The sequence below is a fragment of the Alosa pseudoharengus genome, unplaced genomic scaffold, assembly GCF_046254945.1.
Source record: "Alosa pseudoharengus isolate Yale_2024_CS ecotype anadromous, Long Island Sound unplaced genomic scaffold, YU_APseudo_1.1 YU_APseudo_1.1_scf_1, whole genome shotgun sequence".
NCBI classification, from domain to species: domain Eukaryota; kingdom Metazoa; phylum Chordata; class Actinopteri; order Clupeiformes; family Clupeidae; genus Alosa; species Alosa pseudoharengus.
In genome coordinates this window covers 33,664,498-33,688,973 of record NW_027468564.1, presented here as the reverse complement: position 1 = coordinate 33,688,973, position 24,476 = coordinate 33,664,498, and the positions used below count along the sequence as shown (strand labels likewise).

At 40.7% G+C, this 24,476-nt stretch overlaps 1 protein-coding gene across 1 annotated transcript in view; it reads right to left on the bottom strand.

Moving 5' to 3' along the window:
* The window catches only part of LOC143118432 (NACHT, LRR and PYD domains-containing protein 3-like), a 73,426-nt gene that overhangs the window by 17,704 nt on the left and 31,246 nt on the right, over nt 1-24,476 (bottom strand). The window contains exon 4 of the mRNA XM_076279492.1: nt 4,384-4,554. Coding sequence (XP_076135607.1) covers nt 4,384-4,554 — 171 coding nt within the window. The remainder of the gene's footprint in view (nt 1-4,383; nt 4,555-24,476) is intronic.

The window sequence follows — 24,476 nt, the reverse complement described above, 5'->3', positions numbered from 1 at the left end:
AATTATTTCTGTAGTTTTCTGTAATTAATGTTTACATATGCAAATTAGGCATTGTCTAATTAAATATGCGCTAATTTGCATACATTTTAAGGCAAGAAACCTGAGCATTGGATACAGCCAGGTTCAAAATTATGTTTTCATTGTGTTCAGATAATAGATGGGGAAAAATTTACAGAGGGATATCTACTTTTGTTATCCTGGAAATCAGAATATGATGTCAATAGCCCTAACAAATCGATTTTTGCCATCTTTTTAGGCATAAAATGTCATTTAAGTCAGGCTAGGAATAATATATCAACAAACCCCTCTGTAAAAATCTTCGAAATATAGTTAGGCATAAGTCTAGAAAGTTTGGTGTATGTAAGTGCTTCTGAAGTGGAGTTTCCTTGCTCAGAGTGGGAGAGGAAACTCATTTTGAGAAAACAGCCTTGAAAGACAGCCAATGAGATTCCGTTCTCAGCCTAGACTCGTCTTTGAACTTTCGCGATTGGTTGCTGATACAAAGGAAGTGTCCATATATGGATGACATAGCGTGATACATGAAAAACAGAGCTTTCCAACGGCACTACACACTAGAGTGTGGTTACCCGACCCGAGCCCGATGGGTTCCGATGGAACCCGATGGGTCGGGTCGGGTTCGGACAAATATTTAGAAATTATAGTCGGGTTCGATTCAGGTTCGGACACATGGGGGAAATATGCACTGGAAGCTTTACATTTAAAATTCCTTATTATGTTGGGTAACTAACATGTCTGCTTTACATGATGCAAACGTTTGTTTTTTGAGAATAAAGTAAAACGTAAAGTAAAGACCTAATAGCTTTCCTCCTGTGTGCAAGATTTGTTTATCGTGACAACGCATTTCAGGCCGCCTGAAATGCACAAGTGTTGTCACGACTACATGAACAAATGTTTATGCACATTTAGCACATATGCACATAAGCACAGTCTTGGGTGACGTTAAAAAAAGTTGTTAGCCTATCAGGAGATTTTAAGATTATTTGCGTTGCATACTGTGGTAAAGACATAGGCTACCGGTAGGCTGTAAGGTCGTCTCGTTCAACTGGATGAGGATTTCCTCGAGTTGCCCCAATTAACATTGATGCTGCATATGGATCAGTGACAGAGGCACTGTAGTTTCAAAGGCTGTTGCAGTTCATTTCAAGACTTTTCGTCAATGGTAAGACAAGAATTCTATTTCAATAGGCTATGCTTGCTTGGGCCTCTTGTGTTAATGTGCGCTGTGTGTGACCTGCGTGCGTGCACGCTCATGTGATTCTGTAGACAATTTGTTGTGTGTTCCGTTTAATGGGCTAGGTCGGGTTCAGGTCGGGTTCGGACGCAACTCTGTCGGACACGGGCCGGGTTCGGACAGAAATTTGCGGCCCGATCCGCACTCTACTACACACAATATGTTTTGGGTCACGGTCGCGGGAGTGCATGCAAGGTTAGAATGCTAACTTTTGCTGAATTTAGGATAAATATACAGGCGCGAGTAGACACATTATAATGAAATAAACACCTAAATGTGTAAATCAGACTTTTTTGTTGTAGTAGTGTGATAGAATACATGCTAAAGTAACAGACTAGCTCAAAATCTCGAAATTGACCAGTGCATGAAAAAACGATGTTTTCACCTGCCGTGTCTCGACTTAAAGGAACACGCCACCCAAAATCAGTAGTAATATATGTTCTTACCTTAACTTTCACGAGTTGAGTCATACCTCTGTCGCGCCGGTAGGTGCACTCAAACGCTCTGTCGCGCGGCGCGAATGTGTTAGCATGTTGCTATGCTAGCGGGCTCTGCCGTGGCCGTAGAGAGAGGAACATAGCAGTAATCAAACACCTCCATTTTTTTCCCTACTTAAATACAGTTGCACGAGTAGTTGATAAAAATGTGTACGTCACACAACATGAAACGTGGCGATTTTCCAAGCGAATAAACAGGAGAACTACAATGTGTGGCGCAATAGCACTTGGGAGTACTTCGACCTAGCGTGGTAATATTATTAACACCTAATTGTAGATCCTATCCACCACAGAGTTTAGAATCCATGCTGGATCGACCCTCAGCCTCTCCCTCCCCTCTGAGCGAGAGAGAGGCACACACACTAGAGATGCGCTGATGGGCGCTATTATTTCAACCATAACTGCATAGCTAAACTTATCATCCATCAGCACCAAAGTTTGTTGACCAATTTTCAAAACTGCACCCGCCCACCATCCGTTGGTTGTTTTAATGTAGGCTATATGGGTGATGCGCTGCTGACGTGAGGCTAGAAAGGCCTTGCCTGTTCTAGAAAGACTGATCTAATGCAGCAAATATATTAAAAGGCTGAAGTCGTACATTGGCTAGGCCTATCCCCAGAATATCAGCAGCAAACTCAGTCTCTGTCGCGCAAAACAGTCTCCAAATAAAACGCACATCGGCCTGTTGCCTATTCTGCCATGCAGCTTGTGACAATATATCGTCCAAAATGCTTGATTACATTGCATTCTCCACATTTTTAGCTAAATTTTCATGTACCACATCAGCATTTTTGTTCAGTGAATCTTTTGTAAATTGCTTTACAATTACCGTCGGGCCCTTGTCAGCAGACTTCGGCTTGCCTTTTGCCACTATTCACTCCTCGTCTTCCGATGTCATTTCTGAGTCATCTACAGATGTTTACACACATTCACCTCCCTAAATAGAACCAACTTGACGTTGACTTCAACCTGTGTTATATCCTAGATGAGACTGCCTGGGTTATTTTGTTTAGATATTAGCCTATATAGAAAACACATAATTGTAGCCTACCATTCAGGGAATAGGCATTTAAAAGAGAGACAGAGAGTGATATGACTCAGAAATGACATCGGGCGATGGCAGTGCGAGATGTTCAGAACGTAAGAGCTAAAACTTCTACAAACTCAATAACATCCACAGCGGAAAAAGAAGGTAAGAAAAATAGTCGGAAAACTTAGATGTGTAAGGCAAGCAAGCAAGTTTGGCGGTTGTTACTAAAAATGTGAACATGCACGTTGCACTGTTGTGCGGTGGACTTTCAGAATTAATGGAGTCGGAGTTTCTTTAATATTGAGGCGTCATATTTGTCCGATGGCCTGCTATAAAATGAATTGCGATGTCTGTCTGAAAAAGATGCGCTCGTGCAGTCAAAATAAAATGGGAGTCTTTTTCTTTTTGCAAAAAATAAAGTACAATAGGCATTAATTAGTAGGCCAGGAGCATGCTGAAATTATGTGGCAAATTGCGTTTTTTATTACAATGATAAAATTGTAAAAGGACGTAACCGAAGCTGAGGCAAGCCAGGCAATAGGCCTATAGGCCCGACGGTAATTGTAAAGCAATTTACAAAAGATTCACTGAACAAAAATGCTAATGTGGTACATGAAAATTTAGCTAAAAATGTGGAGAATGCAATGCAATCAAGCATTTTGGACGATATATTGTCACAAGCTGCATGGCAGAATAGGCAACAGGCCGATGTGCGTTTTATTTGGAGACTGTTTTGCGCGACAGAGACTGAGTTTGCTGCTGATATTCTGGGGATAGGCCTAGCCAATGTACGACTTCAGCCTTTTAATATATTTGCTGCATTAGATCAGTCTTTCTAGAACAGGCAAGGGCTTTCTAGCCTCATGTCAGCAGCGCATCACCCATATAGCCTACATTAAAACAACCAACGGATGGTGGGCGGGTGCAGTTTTGAAAATTGGTCAACAAACTTTGGTGCTGATGGATGGCTGATGGATGATAAGTTTTGCTATGCAGTTATGTTTGAAATAATAGCCCATCAGCGCATCTCTAGTGTGTGTGCCTCTCTCTCGCTCAGAGGGGAGGGAGAGGCTGAGGGTCGATCCAGCATGGATTCTAAACTCTGTGGTGGATAGGATCTACAATTAGGTGTTAATAATATTACCACGCTAGGTCGAAGTACTCCCAAGTGCTATTGCGCCACACATTGTAGTTCTCCTGTTTATTCGCTTGGAAAATCGTCACGTTTCATGTTGTGTGACATACACATTTTTATCAACTACTCGTGCAACTGTATTTAAGTAGGGAAAAAATGGAGGTGTTTGATTACTGCTATGTTCCTCTCTCTACGGCCACGGCAGAGCCCGCTAGCATAGCAACATGCTAACACATTCGCGCCGCGCGACAGAGCGTTTGAGTGCACCTACCGGCGCGACAGAGGTATGACTCAACTCCTGAAAGTTAAGGTAAGAACATATATTACTACTGATTTTAGGTGGCGTGTTCCTTTAAAGGGTAATCTCGTTTCCCCTCCCCCAATCTACCACACACACAATCATTTCCATCACAGTCATCATCATATGTCTAACAGTATGTGTCTGCCAATAGTCTACTACAGTACTAACCTCAGTGTCACTAGTTTGCAGTTTGAACTCTGCAGAGCAGAGAGCAGCTTTTCTCCTGACTTCTGCAGGTCATTCTGATTCAGGTCCAGCTCTCGTAAGGGGGAGTTTGCAGACTGCAGAGCTGAGGCCACAATCTCCCAGGACTTCTCTGTTAGCTTACAGCCAGCAAGTCTGCAAGTGGGAAAGGAAAAGAATATTACTGTATATTTGGGTCTCAACCACTCACACACATACAGTATGTTACTGTTGACTGCTGCATCTGTTACATAACTGAACATAAACATTAACAGTGAATTAAAATATCAACTTACATTTAAACAACTAATTAACACCAACATATGATATTTTAAAATTAACTAGACAAACATGTTTAACATGTGTGTTAAATGTATAGAGGCTATTAATCCATCATAGAACACATCTAATGACTGAGTGATTACCCTAAAACAGGGGTCTCAAACTCCCGGCCCGCGGTCCAATTCCGGCCCGCGACCTAATGTCAAAATAATAATGTAATTTGGCCCATGAGGGTATTTTTAATTGCGACAAACAACAACACTGGTTAAAATAAACGATAGATCCAAGTACGGGGACAAATCCCATTTGTACTCTCCTCCACTGGTTGCTAGACATCCAGAGCTTCGATTCAAGCCCAAATTCGATGCACAAAGTTTTCAGGAAATACTAAACGAGAAACACGAAGACGTGCATTTGTTTGTAATGACGCGGAAGCGATGCAGGCCATAATTTTGCACAAATTGAAGCAGAAATAGGCCGACACCAAATGTTGAAAAATGTTCACGTGTGATGAAGTCTTGGGTAGGCTATGTTATTCACCTATTCTGATTCTGAAGGAGAATATCTGCCTTTTGGAGATTATGATCAACTATTGACAGTTATAGTCACATGTTGAAAGTGTTGTGAATCATTTCTGTAAATGTACATACTGTGTACTTCTTATGGTCATTTGTGATTTTTGTACCCATGTGTGTGTCTTTGGTCTGTATGCAGTGTATCCATTGTTTATCCTTGAATGATTAGAATTCAATGAATGCCTGTCTAGAGGCCAGGTGTGAAATGTTAATGTTTGTAGAAACAGCATGTGGCCAGGCCTCTGAAGAACTTCCCAGGAAAGGGGGTAGTTTTAATTAAAAGACAATAGAAGCTGACCAGACTTGATGGCACCAAAAGGCCACATCCCCTTCCACCACACCTTTACATTGCATATTCATAGTAGGTCACTCCTTCTCTTTGTGTGTAACTTAAATATGGTAGACTTATTTCTGTATAGTCAGAGAATACTGGTGAAACCCATGATGGGGTGACACAAACATGCATCTCTCCCTTGAGGGGCACTGGCCCCTCATTGAAAAGAATAAAAGCCTGGATCCTGATTTTCCATCGTCCTGACTGAGTCTTAAGAGAAATATGGTAGAAAAAATATACTATCAGTGTGTCTGTGAATGGAGGTGCGTCTTAATGTATATATATATATATATATATATATAATATGGACGTGGTACAGACAGCAGGGGTAGAAAAAATAGGGCTCTGAAGAACTACACTAATCACCCACGATAGGAACTGATTTGGGTAATTTTTTTTTTAAATCCTTATTTTTTATTGATTTAAACAACCAACATTCTTTCAACACATGTATTCAAATACAACATAAAGATACACTTCTTGCCCATCTCCCAACAACCCACCCACCCACCCACTTTGAGCCATCTGTTGATAATAATAGTTTGCAATAAAAGTAACAATAATAATTGTAAAAAAAAATAAAAATATTATTGTGGCATTTCTCATAGTAGAGAAAAAGGCTGGCGGTGGTGAGAGGAATTGACTGAAATAAATATAAAAATTTGGGGAGAATGTTCATTTTAATGGCATTGATTCTGCCTATTAACTCATTGAGTGCCAAAATGCGTTGAGTGCCAAAAACATAATATTACGTTTTTAGCTTTTTTTAATTACGAAACTAGACACTCTAACACACCTTATATGTGATTTTGGGAACTCTGTGATGAATGGAAATGAAATATATGACGATCGTGAAACTCATGAAAACGCACAATCTGGACATTTTATCTGGACATTTTATCATAACTCGGTTGCCGCTTTGGGTCGAATCAGTGACGCATGCACGTCAGGCTAAAACCAGGCCATTTTTGTGGGTCTATCACTAGATGGCAGTCTCGCCAGGTCTCGCTGATCACTTCCTGATCACTTCCTGGAAAATTTACACAAGTAAGTAACAGGCAACACTTCATATTTCATGAAAGACGTTATATCTCCATTTCTAGAAAAAAACAGCGATTTTGATGAAAACTAGCCACTGTTTAGTTTGTTATTTCTCAGGAACAGAGGCGTGTAGAAATCCCACCGAGAGCTTAAATCCTCACCTTTTAATCGAGCTATTGTATGTGTTCATAGCTATAACACAGAATATGCTGTACAAAAATCATCAACAATAGTCTAGATTGCTGGCACTCTAGGACAAAGCTCCCAAAAACAGCTTGGCATTCAATGAGTTAATGTGAGGGGGAGAGACATCCATCTATTTAAATAATTGTTTACATGTGAAACAATGGGGTCATAGTTATGTGGGATTATGTTTTTTATTTGAGGTGTGTTTTTGAGAAAAAGTATGGAAGATTTGGGGCCCGTCCCATTTCTCCCCCCTTAAAACTTCCACTTGGTTTTGATTGCCCTCAACATTAAAGCCCCCTCGACAAGGAAAGTGGAGGGGAAGATCTTTCCCTATGAATTGGGACACCACTAAATGCAAATTAGCGTAGCGAACGTGCTCACCTACTGTACGTCACGCGCAGCGTCGACGTGTCTACCGGTAGTAGCCTGCTACTATTTTCATTCAGGAACATGCCCGTTCCAGCGGTCATTGTTGTGTGGGCTGTGTTGGTTTATCTACGTCTAGTTAATCAACAAAGATATTCGTGTTCATGTGAACGCCAGAACACCCACCTTAAATATTGACGAAACTACCCAGATCAGATATATAACGTTATTTGATGGGCAGACTCTCTCAAAGCACTCAGCAGATATCATGAACATCGTCAGATAGCTTCGTGAGATATTTTCTAACATTAGTGTTCAAAACTCAACAGTCCATCAGATGTGCATCCAACTAACATATTCCAACATATTCCAAAATTTTAATATGCTTATTTGCGAAAATATATGAAAAATGTGGCCGTGTCGCTGAGCTCGCACGGTATCCTGGGTAATTTCATCTCCCACTTCGTTTTAAGCCTGCATCGGTCCTGGCTATGTTTTGAGGGTTGATTTTAAGGGGAAAATAGCACTTCCCCTTGCTCCCTAAAGTAATGGGACACCCTAGCCCTACACGTGCATGCACAAAAACGAGGGTTAGGGCAAAAATCTAGGGGTAGGGGAGGTATTGGGACGGGCCCTTGGACTGATTGACCTTATATCCTGAGAATGTTCCAAAATAATTAATCATGTTGATCAGAGTAGGCATTGTGTTTTTTAGATCTGCAAGGTATAATAATATATCATCTGCAAATAATGAAATCTGATGCTCTTGACCTGCAATATCAATTCCCTTTATCCCTGGATGACTTCGTATGGCTATTGCCAGGGGTTCAATAGACATCACAAATAGTAGGGGGGGCAGTGGGCAACCCTGTCGCGTATCACGTGATATATTAAAGGGTCCTGAAATTAAGGTTCTGAAGTTTAGGTCCACATCCATATCGGGAGAGCATATCAAATAAATAAGGCCATTCAACTCTGTCGAACGCCTTTTCGGCGTCCAGAGACAGTATGCAGTAGTATCTGTTTTTCGTGGATAATATTCAATGCTCGGCGTATATTATGAAAGGCCTGCCTGCCCTTCACAAATCCATTTTGGTCATTATGAATTATTGCTGGTAGATGAGCTTCTAGTCTCATAGCTAGTGCTTTGGCTAGTATTTTAGCATCAGTGTTAATCAAAGAGATCGCTCTATATGATTAACAATAGTGTTGTGGTTTATCTGGCTTTGGCAAAAGTGTAATTAAGGCCTTTCTTAATGACGGGGGCAGAATTCCAGTTTCTAGGGACTCCTCAAACATTTCAAATAGAGGGTGAATTAATTGATCTTTGAAAGCTTTATACATATCTATAGGGAGACTATCTGGTCCAGTTTTCCCATTTTTCATTGTATCTATAGCCTTCATTAATTCCTCTACAGACAAAGGTGAATCTAATTTCTTTTTCACTTCATCTGAGAAGGCAGGTATTTGAAGACTATCTAGAAAGCTAGTTTGTTGTTTGACTCCAGCAGATTCTGATTTGTATAACGATTTAAAGAAATGGGTAAAAGCCTCATTGATCTCCTGTGGATCAGATGAGTTTGTTATAATGCTATTAATGGCTTTATTAGATTGTATTTTTTAAATTTGCCAGGCCAGAAGTTTGCCAGATTTTTCTCCCTGCTCATAGAATGTTTGTTTCAGGCGAAATAGGCTGTTTTCAGCTTTAGATAGTGATAGCTTGTTGTATTGTGCTCTGAGGAGAAGTAGATCCTTTTGCTGTGGTATTGTATGTGTATGATCTTCATGGGTTTCTTTTTCTAGCTTCTTGATTTCTTCTTCAAGTGATCTCAATTCTAAATTAACTTTATTGGTTATACATCTTGTGTAGCTAATCATCTGTCCTCTAATGTAGGCTTTGAAAGCCTCCCATCTAACAGAAGCACTTGTTTCGTTTGTATTTATTTTGAAAAACGCATCAATATTAGTACCCACAAATTCTAAGAACTTTGTATCATGTAACCATTTTGGATGCAGCCTCCATCTATGAGGACCTCTAATGATCTTGTTCAAGTCATATAGAGTAACAGGGCCATGATCAGAAATCACAATGGTCTCATATCTAATTTCAAATATTTGTGGGAATTGCTGGTTTGAAACTAAGAAATAATTTATATGTGAATATGAGTTTGATGATGAGGTGAAGCATGCAAATTCTGATTTGTTTGGATATTGTCTTCTCCATGGGTCACACAAGTCTAATTCCTGCATAAAGGTCTGTAATATTTTTCTCCTTTGAGCATGAGTGTTATCTACACTCTTGAGTCTATCAAGGTCTGTTGACAGGGTTGTATTGAAATCTCCTCCAATCAGGAGTTGGCCAGACATAGGAGCTAAAAGTAAAAATAAGTCTTAAAAAAATGTGGGCTATCTGAATTTGGCCCATATAGATTTACAAGATTTATCTTCTTGTCAGTGAGTAGCCCTTGAAGAATTAAATACCTGCCTGCCTTGTCAGATATGACATTCAGTACTTGAAATGGAACAGATTTATGAATCAATGTTACTACCCCTCTTGCATTAGATGCAAATACCTGTTCTGCCCATCCTCTACTGTATGTAATCTCTGTAGTTCACTCGACAGTAAATGCGTTTCTTGTAAGAACAGTTGCTTTGAGTTGTTTTAATCTATTCATGACCTGTTTCACTTTAGATAATTTACCTAACCCCCTCACATTCCAGGATGTTATATTGATATGTGAGTCATTCCTCATGTAACCATTGTGTATTATATTTCCTTAAGATAGAGACAATACCGGTTGTAAAAACATACATTAACACAAGTTCGACAAGAAAAAACAAAATAGCAAAACATCTTGCAAAATGAGGCTCTTGGACGCAATTAACCCGAACAAACCTGCGTCGCTTCCCCCTCCCCCCGAACGTAAAAGATTCAACAGTGGACTCGACTGATCCTTCTATAAGGAGCATTTTTATTTATGATATTTTATCATTATTTTATTTATAAGCTAAGGTTGCTAGCACAAGTGTCTTAAAAGAGATAAAAATACTTGCACTTTCTCTTTGCAGTTTTGTGAAGTATATTTTTTTTAAAAACATTGCATTTTCAGAAGTAGCCGTTCTTTTTTGTATTATTCTTTAACACTGACGTGGCCCTCCAATCAGATGACGTTGGCAGAAGTGGCCCCCAGCTCATTTGAGTTTGAGACCCCTGCCCTAAAAGCTGCACTAAAGGAAACCTCATTCAAATCTGATATCCCTCTCAAAGTGATTGTGGAGCAATTCAGATATGTGGGCATTCGATTCAGTGTTTTGTTCAAATTTACACTGACACTACACATATCCTATCGGGTTCAATGTACCATGTGTAAAATAAATGTACTCTTTGCCAGGTGATTCTAAGAGAGATACTGATTTTTGATTTTCGCATTCGCAAAATCAACTTAAGACTTTCTCTTGGGAAACTCAACTAATGTAGCTGGCTATTGGCACATATACAAGTGATGGCAGAATGGGAAATGTGTCAGTGTCATAGTGTGACAATGCATTGGTTGATTTGGTAAGAAAAAGATTATTATTGTAATGATGCTAATAATAAATAATGAGCTGTAAAGTAACTCAGATTTTTAAATTGTTAAAGGATATTGACTAATTGTTGTTATTGTGAAAATCACAAAAAATATTGAGATATTATTTTTTATCCAGATCATATAATCACCGCTGTCAATGGCAACGGGTTTTGTGCTGCTGATTAAAGTTTTTCATATCACTCTGCAAGTAGTCCGGTCACTTCTTGCATTGGAACTTCATTCAAAAGTGAAAGCAGACGGTTGATCAGTTGTGTTCTAAAGAATGTTTGATTAAAGTTCAGCGTGTGTTGCGAACTATTTGTTTCTCAGCAAAAGCCACGACGAAACGGTAACAAATAAGTGTAAAGAGACATATCGTGGAGTTTTTTTTTTCGTTTTGGCAAGTAACCGTATAATAAGCGGAATAATGTATAGAACGCCGGTCATTATTGGGAAAATCCTCTGGCGTGTCGGGGTCCGGTTCGCCCTGTCGGGACTTATTTTCCCAATAATGACCGGCGTTCTATACATTACCCCCTACATGAAACTTACATACAGTAGGACATTTGATTTGGAACAGCTACTCAAAGGTAGCCTATTGTCTCTATTGACATCAGCACACTCCATTTGCTTAAAATAGGCTTAACTGGGCCCCAGCCGTGGCGCAACTGGCTGGGGCACCTGCACCATACGCCGGCGACCCGGGTTCGATTCCCGCCCCGTGGTCCTTTCCGGATCCCACCCCGACTCTCTCTCCCACTTACTTCCTGTCACTCTCCACTATCCTGTTGCATTAAAGGCATAAAAAGGCAAAAAAATATACTTAAAAAAAAAAAAATAGGCTTAACTGATGCAACAATATGGATGTTTAAAACCAGGACTAGGCAAATCTAAGGTGGTCAGGCGGGAGGCATCTGTTGATTTGGCACAAATGACCCTGGTAACAGTTAATGGTTGTGTGGGTAAATGAGCAGCAGCTGATAAATATGTAATGAGCAGCAGAAACAGCACACTCTGAAAGGGACTGAAAAAGAGTGTAATAGAGGTAGGTAAGAATCTTTTCCTACAAGCCATTTCCAGCAAACAACTTCAGAAATTTTTTTTCTGGAACTCATAAACCTATTTTAACTTGTTGAAAAATAGTCATAATATGGGCACTTTAAAATCACTGGATCGTTGGTAGGTACATTTAATTTCCTTTCCTACATAAATGGCCTGCACGATTGGTCCTAATAACATGAATGTGGATGTGTGAGGAGATACAAACATTTCATACGTGCTGAGTAGACTACATGGCAGCGGAACTCAGATTATTTTCTAACTGCAGTCACGACTCGTCTACAAACTCCATAATTTACCAAGTCACAAATGCAATCAATAAGCCAAGATCGCCATGCAAAACTGTCATTCCAGTAGCATGGAAAACCCAGGCCCTGGTAATCTAAAAAGATTAAAGTGCGTATGTCAGGTAAAAAAAAAAATTGACAAATGAAGGGACATGAAGCAAGATAGTAGTGAGTAGTGATGTTTCTTGAAAAAACAACTCTAAATGCAATAGAACAATATTTACATTTATTTTTATAACTGAATTTATGAACATTCCAGACACAGTGATGACCTCATAAGAGGGAGTCCAGCAAAGTTGAGCATAGGGGAGAATGGGTTTTAAGTGCATTTTCTTTTACACTGATAAGGCCAAAAATGTTCTCTATGACATACCAGTGGTTCATGAGCATGAGCCTGACTGGCAGGGACAAAGTAAAGACGAATAGGCTACAAAATGTAGGTAAATCATGGCCATTAAATCATCAGTGAGAAATTGATTAGGGGTGTGAGTAGGATCAGATCACTATTAGTATGCATCATGGCTTCAAAATGGCAGTTGTGTCATTTGCCATAACATAGGCTTTCATATACAACAAGTTAAGTAGAATCAGTAAGCAAATTAATAGTCTGTCTATAGCTAACATTAGTTGATAAGCAGATGTATATATATATATATATATATATATATATATATATATATATATATAAAGAGCAAATGTGTGGTAGCACATATACACTGATGGTTTTATAGTCAGGTCTCTAAAGAAAAGCATATATGCCCATGGTTGGCTGAACACAGAATAATGAGTTGCTTACTGATTCTACTTAGTTTAGGCTATATAATGGCCTATGTGATGGCAAGTGACACAACTGGCATTTTCAAGCATTGCTACTTACCCATATCTTCTTCATCACATTTAAAGATCAATAATGGTTGCCAGTAAAGAAAAAAGGAATCAGGATATTTTTATGTGAGGCAGGTAGTAGACTCTAGCATGACATACTGGAATGAAGTCATGTTTTTGGCCTTATCAGTGTAAAAAAACCTACTTTATGATCCTTTATCCCATGTGTTTTAATTGACCATCTTTGCTGGACTCCCTCTTATGAGGTCATCATTGTGTCTGGAATGTTTCCTGGAATGTTCATAAATACAGTTATAAAAATAAGTAAGGGATAATGGACGACACGGTGGTCTGTTCACAGAAGTTAATGCACTGTCGAGGTTGTAAAACGGCCCCGACGCGAAGCGGAGGGCCGTTTAAACCTCGTAGTGCATTAATTTTCTGTGAACAGACCACCGTGGAGTCCATTATCCCGCTTATTCCACTGTTGCCACTTGCGTTGTGTTCATTTCCTGTTACAATTTAAACGTTTTAATCGCTAAAACTGTCTTGTTTGTAGAACTAATTTCTTCCGACACATATCAACTAATTTCTCAACTTGCAGGACAAACTGCCGTTACTAGTTCTAAATGGATGCTTGCTACGGCCAAAGGCCAGTCGTTAGTTCTATCTCTCCCGTTGTCAAGCGGGCGTATCCCAAGATTCTGATGAACTTTAGCTTTGAAACATCGCTATTTTACTTAGCCTGCTGCAATCCATCTAGCTAAAAGCCACCTCTGTCATATGCTACAATGTTATTATGTTCTGAACGTCTGCATTTTACAGCTCGGATACAACGTGACAGTTCATTTAAACTTCACAACGAGTTTGGCGAATTAATATACAAGTGTGATACGGCCAACAAAATGGATCTACTTCATAGGTGTGCAGATAACATACGGTTAATGGTCGTTCTAAATTACGTAGGACAATGGGAAATTCAACCAAGCAGTGGAATAACTGTAAATATTGTTCTATTGTATTTCAAGTTGATTTTTCAATAAAAATCACTACTCACTACTATCTTGCTTCATGTCCCTTCATTTGTCAAAAATGTTTTTTAACCTGACATACGCACTTTAAGGGTCTGGTCATGAATAATGAAAATGGTCCAACTCGAGGGGCGGCACCAAGCATGCATTTGAAAAATCTCACTGCACACAATTGGATAACGTTTTTTAGTAAATAGTTCACTCATTTTACTAAACTGTGAGCTCATTTGACAAAAATAGCATAATTTAGCTAAATGAGCCCACAATTTAGTAAAGTGAGCACACTTTTTAAGAAACTGAGCACATCATTTGCTAAATTCAGTGGACAATCTAGTACAATGACAGCATGATTTAGTAAAATGAGCACACATTTTAGTAAAATGAGTGTACATTCTATTGATATACACACAAAATCTCTTGCAATGACACCCCCGGGGTGCCATACTATCACACAGACAAAGACACACACACATACACAATTTGCATTGTTTTTGCACAACCTTGAATTTAGTGTTGAATTTCATTGTTTATGTTTTTGTGACTTGATACAATTTTCAATTGAAATACATATGTGCATACATGCACATTCACTCTCTCGCACACGCACACACACACACACACTTTGTACTTGTTTTATTCTGAACTCTGTTCTATTCTGATGAAAAACACAGTTACACTTTGTTACACAATGGTGATTTAATTGTGTTTCATGGTAAGATAGACCCAATGTCCTCAAATGAGGACATCACTTTTCTCAAAAACTACTTGATGTACAGAGGTGAAATTTATTTTGTATTCTCATGAAGCCCTAGTAAACCAAAATAACTGAGAGAAATAAAAAATTCAAATTTATACCCCGGGTCTCAGGAGGTTAAGAGAGTTTTGAGGGAAGTCTTAAAAGATAGGTCTGATGAGAGAGTCTGGTTAGAGGTCTGAAGTCTTGGAGAGCATTTTGATGCGTCAGCTTGCTGTGAGGCTGCATACAAGTATTGAGACTTTTGCTATCACATTGGCAAACCCGTTGGTTGAATTTTTGTTTTGTTTTGTCGTCAAGTATTTTTGTTTGCACTGTTTTCACACTGTAAATAAAATCTGCACTTCACTAAAATCCACTTTGCTTGGTTGCTGTGTCTTCACCTCATCATCACTTCACCTCAGAGAGTCCTAGCCGCTCATCCCCCGCGTATGGACCGTAAGGACCGTATTTGCACACTGCTGTGGATCAAATAAGCAAACTATAGGTCTGCACTAATTGCAGTTAGCTCCTCCCCTGACCAAAAACAGATGTACACTTTAAACAATTAACCCTTAGAACCCTAGACTGTTTTAAGGGCATTTTCACTACCTTTAGTTAGAACAGGGGTGGGCAAACTGCGGCCCGCGGGCCAAATCCGGCTCGCCAAGCACTTTCATCCGGCCTCCCGAGAATTTAATTTGGTTATCAGGCTGCTCGCTATTTTTTTCCTGCGATAGAGACAACGTTGGCTAGTTTTACGGCAAAATGCTTTTCACTCTCCTTAGAGAACGTTTACAATGTCAGTGTTAAATAGAGATGATGGTGGGTTGTGCGGCCCGCCGGCCAATTTTCAAAACCCAATGTGGCCCTTGAGCCGAAACGTTTGCCCACCCCCGAGTTAGAAGCATTTATCCTGGTCAACACACATGCAATATTTCTTTCAGAACAGTCTAGACTAACCAGATCTGCCACCATTTCATATATTAATACTTGCATTGATTTGATTTTGATTTTTAAATAAAAATTAATTTTTAAAAAGTGTATTATACAATTCTTACATTTTGAAATGTATCTCACCACAGCAAGCTGTCAGCTGGGCATGACTTTCATGTATGTGTAGGCCAGACTGTACTGAATCTGGCAATATAACAACAATGGTGAGGGGGGACTTTGGGGCTGAGCAATGTGTGTGTGGGCAGTGCTTCGACGCGGTCCGCGCACGGGATCACGCAGTATCACGCGACTTTAATTCGTATTTTTCCAGTGACGCTGCAACAACCCAAAAAACCGGTAGATGTCTCAAGTGAGCAGGGTGTCTCGTAAAAAGAAATGGAGCCTGGAAAACCCTACACAGACTTCACTACAGACTTTAGCAGAAATAATTTAATAGCCAGAAATATGCCTGCCCTGCCCTAATAAAGAAATATTTGGTTAACTGCGAGTGAATCCCGTTTGCAGCCGTAGAAGAAACGCAGGACAAATTAAACATTCCGGTTTTCTCCGAGTGCAACGATGATAGACAGACAACATTTGGACAAAATATAGAGCATATTAACCTCCGTTGCTCAGCCAAAATACCTTCCTGTTACGTCCTGTTATCACAGAGTTACAGGCGATAAACAATTTTTGATGGTCACAAGTTTACTTCATTAGCGGTTTATTTTTTTTTGATTATTAAAGGGAAACTTGGCAGGATTTCCCCCTCTGCTGGAGAAATTGTGCATTATGCTATTTCAAACTGTGGAAAAAGGTAACTATAAAGCACATGGATTTGTTTACAAGCTAGCAAAACGGTTAGCATAAGTTTGGCAGACAATGTGGATGTTACAAGGTAAGAAACACGATTTAAAACTAGTTTCTTGTTTCTCACTTATCTTTTCGGGACGGTAAATGTTGCAAGGTTGCAAGGTTGGTTTTCCGCCTGGGGACGCTAGGGGCAGGAACAGGTCATTTAACCATCCAAATGATTTCTAAACGGGTTTATTACGTTGAAATAGTTGCCAAGTTCCCCTTTAAAGAGTGTTTTTCATTTAAAGGTTTGACTTCGTGCTTATTCAGTAGAGCATTTAGTGCTCTCCCCAATCCCAGACGTTCACATTGCATGTTTGTTTGTAATGGATGCAACCGCGAGATAGGCTACGCGTTTGACGGCAATGAGTTGTTAACAGACATGAACTAAGACATATAGCCCAGCAGCAATCTAGGGATTGTTCATTATTTATTGAAGGAGGAATTTTGAGTGCTTCAGTCAAAAGTTGCATGACCCTCCCTTTGCTTGCTAGAAATTGTTCAATGACCGTCCGACAAAATTGTTAAAAAAACAATCCCTATGTTCCCCAGGTCCTATGTTCCCCGCTCAGGGTTAGGGTTAGGATTAGGGTTATGGTTAGGGTTTTAAAAAAGGGTCCTATGTTCCCCGGTCCCATACAAAGCGGGGAACATAGGACCCGGGGAACATAGGTACGCTCCCCCCTCCCCTGCCAATTGTCGCGGTCTTACGCCCGCGCTGCTTTGCGCCACAGCCACACACGGTGATAACGTTCTTAAATCAATCTTTCCCGTGAGCTTGCATGCTACCAGTCCTTCCTTTTCAAATGTGTTGCACCTGTTTGCACAATTTCACAAATAATCATATGTGATTAATAATATGACAAATTATCCCTGCGCATGGGGACCGAAACAATGCATGCCAACTTTTTCCGTGTTTATCACGTATTTTAACTTTCCCCCGCTGTCTTGCCGTTTTAATGTTTTCCCGTAGAATATCCCATATTTTAATACTCTCATAACAGCCCTGCCATCGGGCCGGTCTCTGTGTTGCCCTGTTGCTACCTCCTTGTCCTTCCAATGAAACAGATGTCTTCAAATCATCGTTTTCCTTGCTTGAAGGCGAACGTGCGCACCTGCCTACCATCAGGCTACTCAGCTACTAGAGAAAGAATTTCCCCTGTTGGTATGTTCACTCCAAGTTGGCCTACCATAACTTACCAACTCTGCACTGTACCAGACCCTAACTGGCTATTTATATTTTTCTGTGAAATAAGCAAATGTATTTGTTCAACTTTATGAAGCAGAATTAAGCAGGCTACTTGGAACATAACACATTTAACAAAGGACAGATGTATGTTGCTAGTGACAAAATATTAACTTTCAGTGTTTTACGATGCCTTTGTCATGGGGAAGTGTTTTTCCCGATGCATTTATTCACATCACACACATCACAAAATGAGTAATTTCGGCTTTGTCTGAACTGGCCATTGTAGGCTACAGTGGGCAGTGCTTCGACTTGGCCAGCTTCCCTCGCGGTCCGCGCGGGATCACGCGGCATCACGCGACTTTAATTTGTATTTTTCCAGTGACGCTGCAACGACGCTGCAACAACCGGCAGAGGTCTCAAGTGAGCAGGGTGTCTCGTAAAAAGAAATGGAGCTGGAAAACCCTACACAGACTTCACTACAGACTTTAGCAGACTGGTTTAGAAATATTTTAATAGCCAGAAATATGTCTGCCCTGCCCTAATAAAGAAATATTTGGTTAACGGTGAGTGAATCCCGTTTGCAGCCATAGAAGAAACGCAGGACAAATTAAACAAATTATTGCCTTTATCTTATAACTCCTTGTCTGAGCGACTACCAGGCCTATGGTTTTTAAAAGTCAGATGTTCCCTGACAAAGACATTCGAAAATTAAGAATGTTTATTGACTTGAAAAATACACTAATTTTTGCAAACTCCCTTCATTCAACCCTTGAAGACATCGCGGTCTGGTGCGCTATGTAGATCGTTTCTCGTACCATTTAATTTCTCAGAATGTAGGTCTACTAGGCCTACAATAACGTCATCACCAAATGTACTGACGACTGTAGCAGCCCAAGGTAACCAGTTGTTGTAGAGGAGAGGCAACCCCTTGTTTCAGATAGCCTGGACAACATGTTACCTGGGTGTTGCTTACGTTATTAATTAATGGTAGCCTACAATAGTTAATTGATTCGCGTAACATATTAGTTGGCTCAAAGAGTAGGAAATCAGGATGGAGAGAGTCACGCGTGTGTTGCTTTTGCAGGATCGAATCCAGTTTAATGCTAGTTTTGTCCGAGTGGCTGTAATGTAGCCGAGCGCTCATGGCGTATGAAAAGCGACTTCAAACCGCCTAAAACAACTTGTTTGTAAATGTCTGACAACTGCTGCAGCACATGCACGCGCAAGGAAACCAGTAGGTGGAGAAACCAGAAGACACACAACACCAAAACGATTTTAAAGCTATTTCGCATAGGCTACTCAATGGTGCTATTTCACACGCATTATAGCGACCCCCACTCACCGGGGTTAGGTGGAAGGTGTTAATAGACGATTGGCGTAGCCTACAGTGGACTAGGGATGTCAAAATTGCTCAAAAATGACGTTCGAATATCCCCTCTAAAATAAACACATGTATTCGAATATATTGGAATATCTAGGCTATATTATTTGCGCATTATGTCAATGACGCGCATCATGTCATCTGTTTTTAACTTTTTGTATGGTTATTGCTTGACAGGGGGGATCCCAAGCAGCTTTCAGCCATTGCATTTCCTAATTCACCCGACACTGATATTCAAAATGTTGAAACTATTTCAGCATAGCCTATAAGCAGTTTAATTAAATGTAATGTTAGTTGTAAACAAACGGGCTACTTGGTGAGGCTTGGCCTCACAGATGTGCTTGTGCCTTAAATGGCAATACAAATCTTCACGATAGGCCTAATTAACTGACCGCCCGATTCACGTTGGCTGGGGGGCAGGGGGGGCCATCAGACAAGGGTCTATGAATTGTTAATCCGGCCCTGCCCCCAACGAACGCAACTTTCCACCTCTGAGACAGCTTAAAAGAAGTCTAGAGGACTCCTAACTCACTAAGACCTACTTACTGTAGGCTGCGCAAACCACAGGCCTTTTTTTGGGCAAGCCTGCATTAAAGGCAGGCCTTCTGTTGAAGAATTTTATATAAATCCTGCGCTAACAGTAGGCTAATCCTCCGCTACCACAGCTGTGGATAGTGTGGCATGCTCACGCTTTATGTCTCCTTCTTGCAAAGTAGGCCTATAGCCCAACCATTTACGTCTTCAAAAAATAACAACTTGCCAGATATGCCTTCATATCTTTGGGCTTCACAGCCGAACGAGTCATAGCACTGAACGGAGAGGCAACTGGCATGTGATCTCCCCACGGGCCAATGGATGTACAAGTTTTCCGCTGTGCCTACGATATTTAATCCAGTGTTTTGTCAAGTTGCAAAATGCTATTCGTTTTAACGAATTTTTATGATAGTATGAAGTACTCTTTGTATAGGGTACTATCTTAATTGCTTTATACTCAATACTTGACCAATGGCTATTGCATCTGTCTATTGAAAGTGAGAATGTGGCATGTGATCTACTGTGTAGGCTTCATAAAATCTATCTATAAAGCAAGAAGCGTCTGTGTGTCTGTGTGTCTGTCTGTGTGTCTGTCTGTCTGTCTGTCTGTCTGTGGCACGCATATCTCGCTGACTGTTTGTCAGACTGATTTCAAACTGGGCATGAGTAAGTGCAGTGCCAAATTTGACGTTGTTTGAATAAGAAATGCAAAAGATATCATTAAATATATCGGTAAAAGAAGCACATTGGCTTTCGCCGCCACTCCCCCTCCCACACACCACTGTACTGTAAGCTACCAGTGAGGATAGAAGCAGGGCTTTGGCAGAGTTGGATCAGTGTAGGTTACACGGGTAAAAACGTAACATGTCAGACCTCAACAATAAAGTGAATTCCGCGGATTTTGCAACAACACATTTCCAACTGCAAGGTCTTACATTGAAACGCGCGATAATGGTCCCGAATTAAAGAACGTCTCAGAATGCCACACATGCAAAGCATAACCAGCGACAAGCAACGAGTGGCAGACAGAGTGTGATGTCACATAAGAATAGCCCAGGCTACTTTGGACTGTCTTTAGACTTTGAATAAGCAAACGACAATTCCAACTGCAAGGTCCTAAATTGAAACGAGCGATAATGGTCCCGAATTAAAGAACGTCTCAGAATGCCACACATGCAAAGCATGACCAGCGACAAGCAACGAGTGGCAGACAGAATGTGATGCTATATGAATAGCCCAGGCTACTTTGGACTGTCTTTAGACTTTGAATAAGCAAACGACAATTCCAACTGCAAAGTCCTAAATTGAAACGAGCAATGATGGTCCCGAATTAACGTCTCAGAATGCCACACATGCAAAACATAACCAGTGTGTGATGTCACTTATATGAATAGCCCAGGCTACTTTGGACTGTCTTTACATTTTGAATCAGCAAACGCCAATTCCAACTGCAAGGTCCTAAATTGAAACGAGCGATAATGGTCCCGAATTAAAGAACGTCTCAGAATGCCATAGGCCTACATGCAAAGCATAACCAGCGACAAGCAACGAGTGGCAGACAGAGTGTGATGTCACTTATAAGCCACCACAGACTGTTTTTGAGTCACACCGTTGCAAATTCCATATGATGCATCATTCCACAAAATGGTTTGTTTTCTCTATCATCAAGTTATTCAATAGGCTAAGCATATACTGTAGCCTTGACTCAAAACAGCTGTTAGGATTATGTCATTTTGATGTCACATACAGCCATGCTTAAATTCTGCTCACTTCACATTTATGAAGTATCTGTAGGCCTATTCATTATTGAATGCTTACCTGGAATTATGTTTTTCCCTATCATCCTATTTTTAAAGCAGGCCTACCTGCAGGCATGTAATTGGGCTACAGGAATAGCATGTTTGAACGGGCACTGCACTAGTAAAATAAACAGATTGCTAATGGCCTACTACAAGCTGATCTGGGGTGCGTTTACCGTACAACTACGGAGGTTAGCTTTTTACTAACAGGATGCATCGTTCAACTAACCAACATGTAAGTTACGACTTGTGAGGGCTCTGTCGGGGATCAGTGCCCCACATGGCTACAGGCAGGCCAGCAAAGGCAGATGAGAGGCATAGTTTTAGATGGGCGGTACTACCTGAGAGCAGTGCGTTAGGAAGCTCCGCCCCCCAGGTGTCTGTGCCTGTCTCTGGCCAGGTGCAGAGGGTTAGTCAGGCAATTAGCTGCCTTTTTAAAGCTCAACAGGACAAACCTCAGGCAGACTGGCTTGGACTTAAGAAGAGTGGAGACCAGACGTCAAGGCCAGCCTCAGGTGGAACGGAGCTGAAGTGGAACGTGGCTGAAGCGATTGTGCTACTGGAAGCTACAACGGCTGGAACAGGAAAGAGGGCCTGAAGAACCGTGAACAACCAAGACAACCAATAGGGCTGGGTGACAAGGTCAGTGGCAGGGACTGAACTCCCCACTAACGTTGTCTTGTGTCTCTCTCTCTCTCCTTTGTCTCAGAAGCCGACACGAGTCCTCTGACTGCCTCAGTCCAGCACTGAAGATTTGAGTTGAACTTTGCTCCCCATCCCTTTTCCCCACACATTATAAATAAATTCCTAAGTTTGTTTCACTGCAACCTCTGCGTCTGACTGCTTTGTTCCGATTGGTTGACCCACTACTCTGCCCCGCACGGCCGGGCGGCCACAGACTGTTTCCCAAAACTGTCGTATTTACATAGTACTGTAAGTTTGGACCACGATAGTTTCCAAACTTCAGTAGTCTGGACTAAGGTGGTTAATGATGTTTAGTAGCACGTGAACGGGCACCTGCACATACTTCTGTGGCGCATTGCGTTAAGGCCGGCAGATGACAGCCGCCGTTGCACAGCAGTTACCAGTCCCCTGTCCAAGAGTTCGAATCTGGGTTAAGATTTTGACAACAATATTGACATCATTGTTTACCTAAGTTTATCTTTTGTGCAGATCATATTATCAAAATCAGAATCAGCCTTCTTGGCTTGGTTTGCATAAACTAACAAGGACCCCCCCCCCCTCCATGAAAATCAAAGGCTACATATTCTCAGCTGACTCGTCAAAAAATGCGCACCACCTTCTGCAGGTGTGTGACTTACTTACGTGCACATGGCTGCAAATTGACTTTTAATTGATGTATTTTCTGCCTTGGGCATTTTAAAATATGGATGTATGGTGGTTAGAAGTGTAAATATCAATTAGAAACCTAAATATATTTATAATTATTAATTTGCAAACAAATAACTGGCGTCAGTGACGTCTTTGACATGAAGATCCCTGGAACTATGCTTGTCCTAGCATTCTACCACAGGTCGAGAGGTGTAGTTGTAACTACACAACTTTACGATAGTGGTTGCGAACGTTCGTTGCTACTATGGTTTTGGGAAACACTAACGTAGTGTAACGATGCATTGGACTATGTAAGTTCCAAATATGAATGTAATTCTGCGGCATAAAGCAGATGTATTTGTTTATTGTACAGAAAAATAAAAATGACATGTCAAGCAGTCAATTGACTACATTGCAGTCAAGAAGTAGGGCAAATTAATTTACGAAACCAAAACGTGGGTCATAGTTGTCTAAGCCTCTATAACGTAGCCTGTTAAAAACATCGCAGAAGCCTACCCAAGGCTACAGATTAATTCTGAACAGTTATTTCTCTACTGGCTCAATTATCACACCACTGTTTTGATTTGCGTAGTTGCGTTAACCCAACACTGACAATAATGTAGAAAGCAAATTTCGATTTCGATTTCCGTTACCACCGTGCAGTCAAGCCTTAAGCCATACCCAAGTAGCCTAAATCGAGGTAAATCGAGCTTTTTCAGATGGGGCGGCAGGCAGAGCGATGTACAGTGACAGAGCGACGCACAGTGGCTGAAAGTGGTACTAAAGCTTCACGCAGCTTCACGCCTCGTAATGCGTGAATGAAGTGGTCATTTGAAAGCGATGCCCACTGTACGTAAAAAATAAACAAGTAGGCCTATCCCCTATCCAATGATATCGGCAAATGTTTGTTTTCCAAAGTAAGAATTTCACTTCACCATGCACCTTCGACAATGAATAGCTCATTACACTTATGTGTCATGGTATCATTACAAACATTATTCTGTGTCTTAAAAACTGGCATTTTATGGCATTGTGTCATGTAAGGTCGTTGCAAAATCTACAGAAATGTGTGAGGTGGTCAGCGGGGGACAATTGAGACACACATTGGATTGTGTTATTACTTGAACATTCCACACTATCCACAGCTGTGGTATCGTGTGCAGGAGGATTACTGTTAGCGCAGGCTTTATATACAATTCTTCAACAGAAGGCCTGCCTCGAATGCAGGCTTGCCCAAAATAAAGGCCTGTGGTTTGCTCAGCCTACAGTAAGTAGGTTAAATAACAGACCCGCCACAATGTGCGGTATGATGATTTTTTACGAGGAAGATTTTGGTGCCCTACGCGCATTGCATGTTCTTAAATAACAATGATCATCAGTAGCCTAATATTCGACTATTATTTACAGTGGGTCCCTGTTAAGTTTGGACAGGTCCCTTCAGGAATCACAATCCCCATTTTCTCAGCAGAAATGGCACAAACCGCAGTTGACACAAACAACCACAAGGTGTCACTTTGGTGCCACTACTATTTTTGATGCGACTTGACTTACTGCTTCCATGATGCAGTTTCCAAGTCAGTAGAACAATCAGAGAAAGCTGAGCCATTACCAAACATATATGATAATACAATAGCGTGAGTTTATATATCTTATACCCTATTTGTCACGGTTACTTATAGATTTGATAGTGTAACGATAAGCGCATAAGAGCATAAGAGACTTTCAGCGGGGGCACGGAAACTTAAATTGATCACGGTAGTT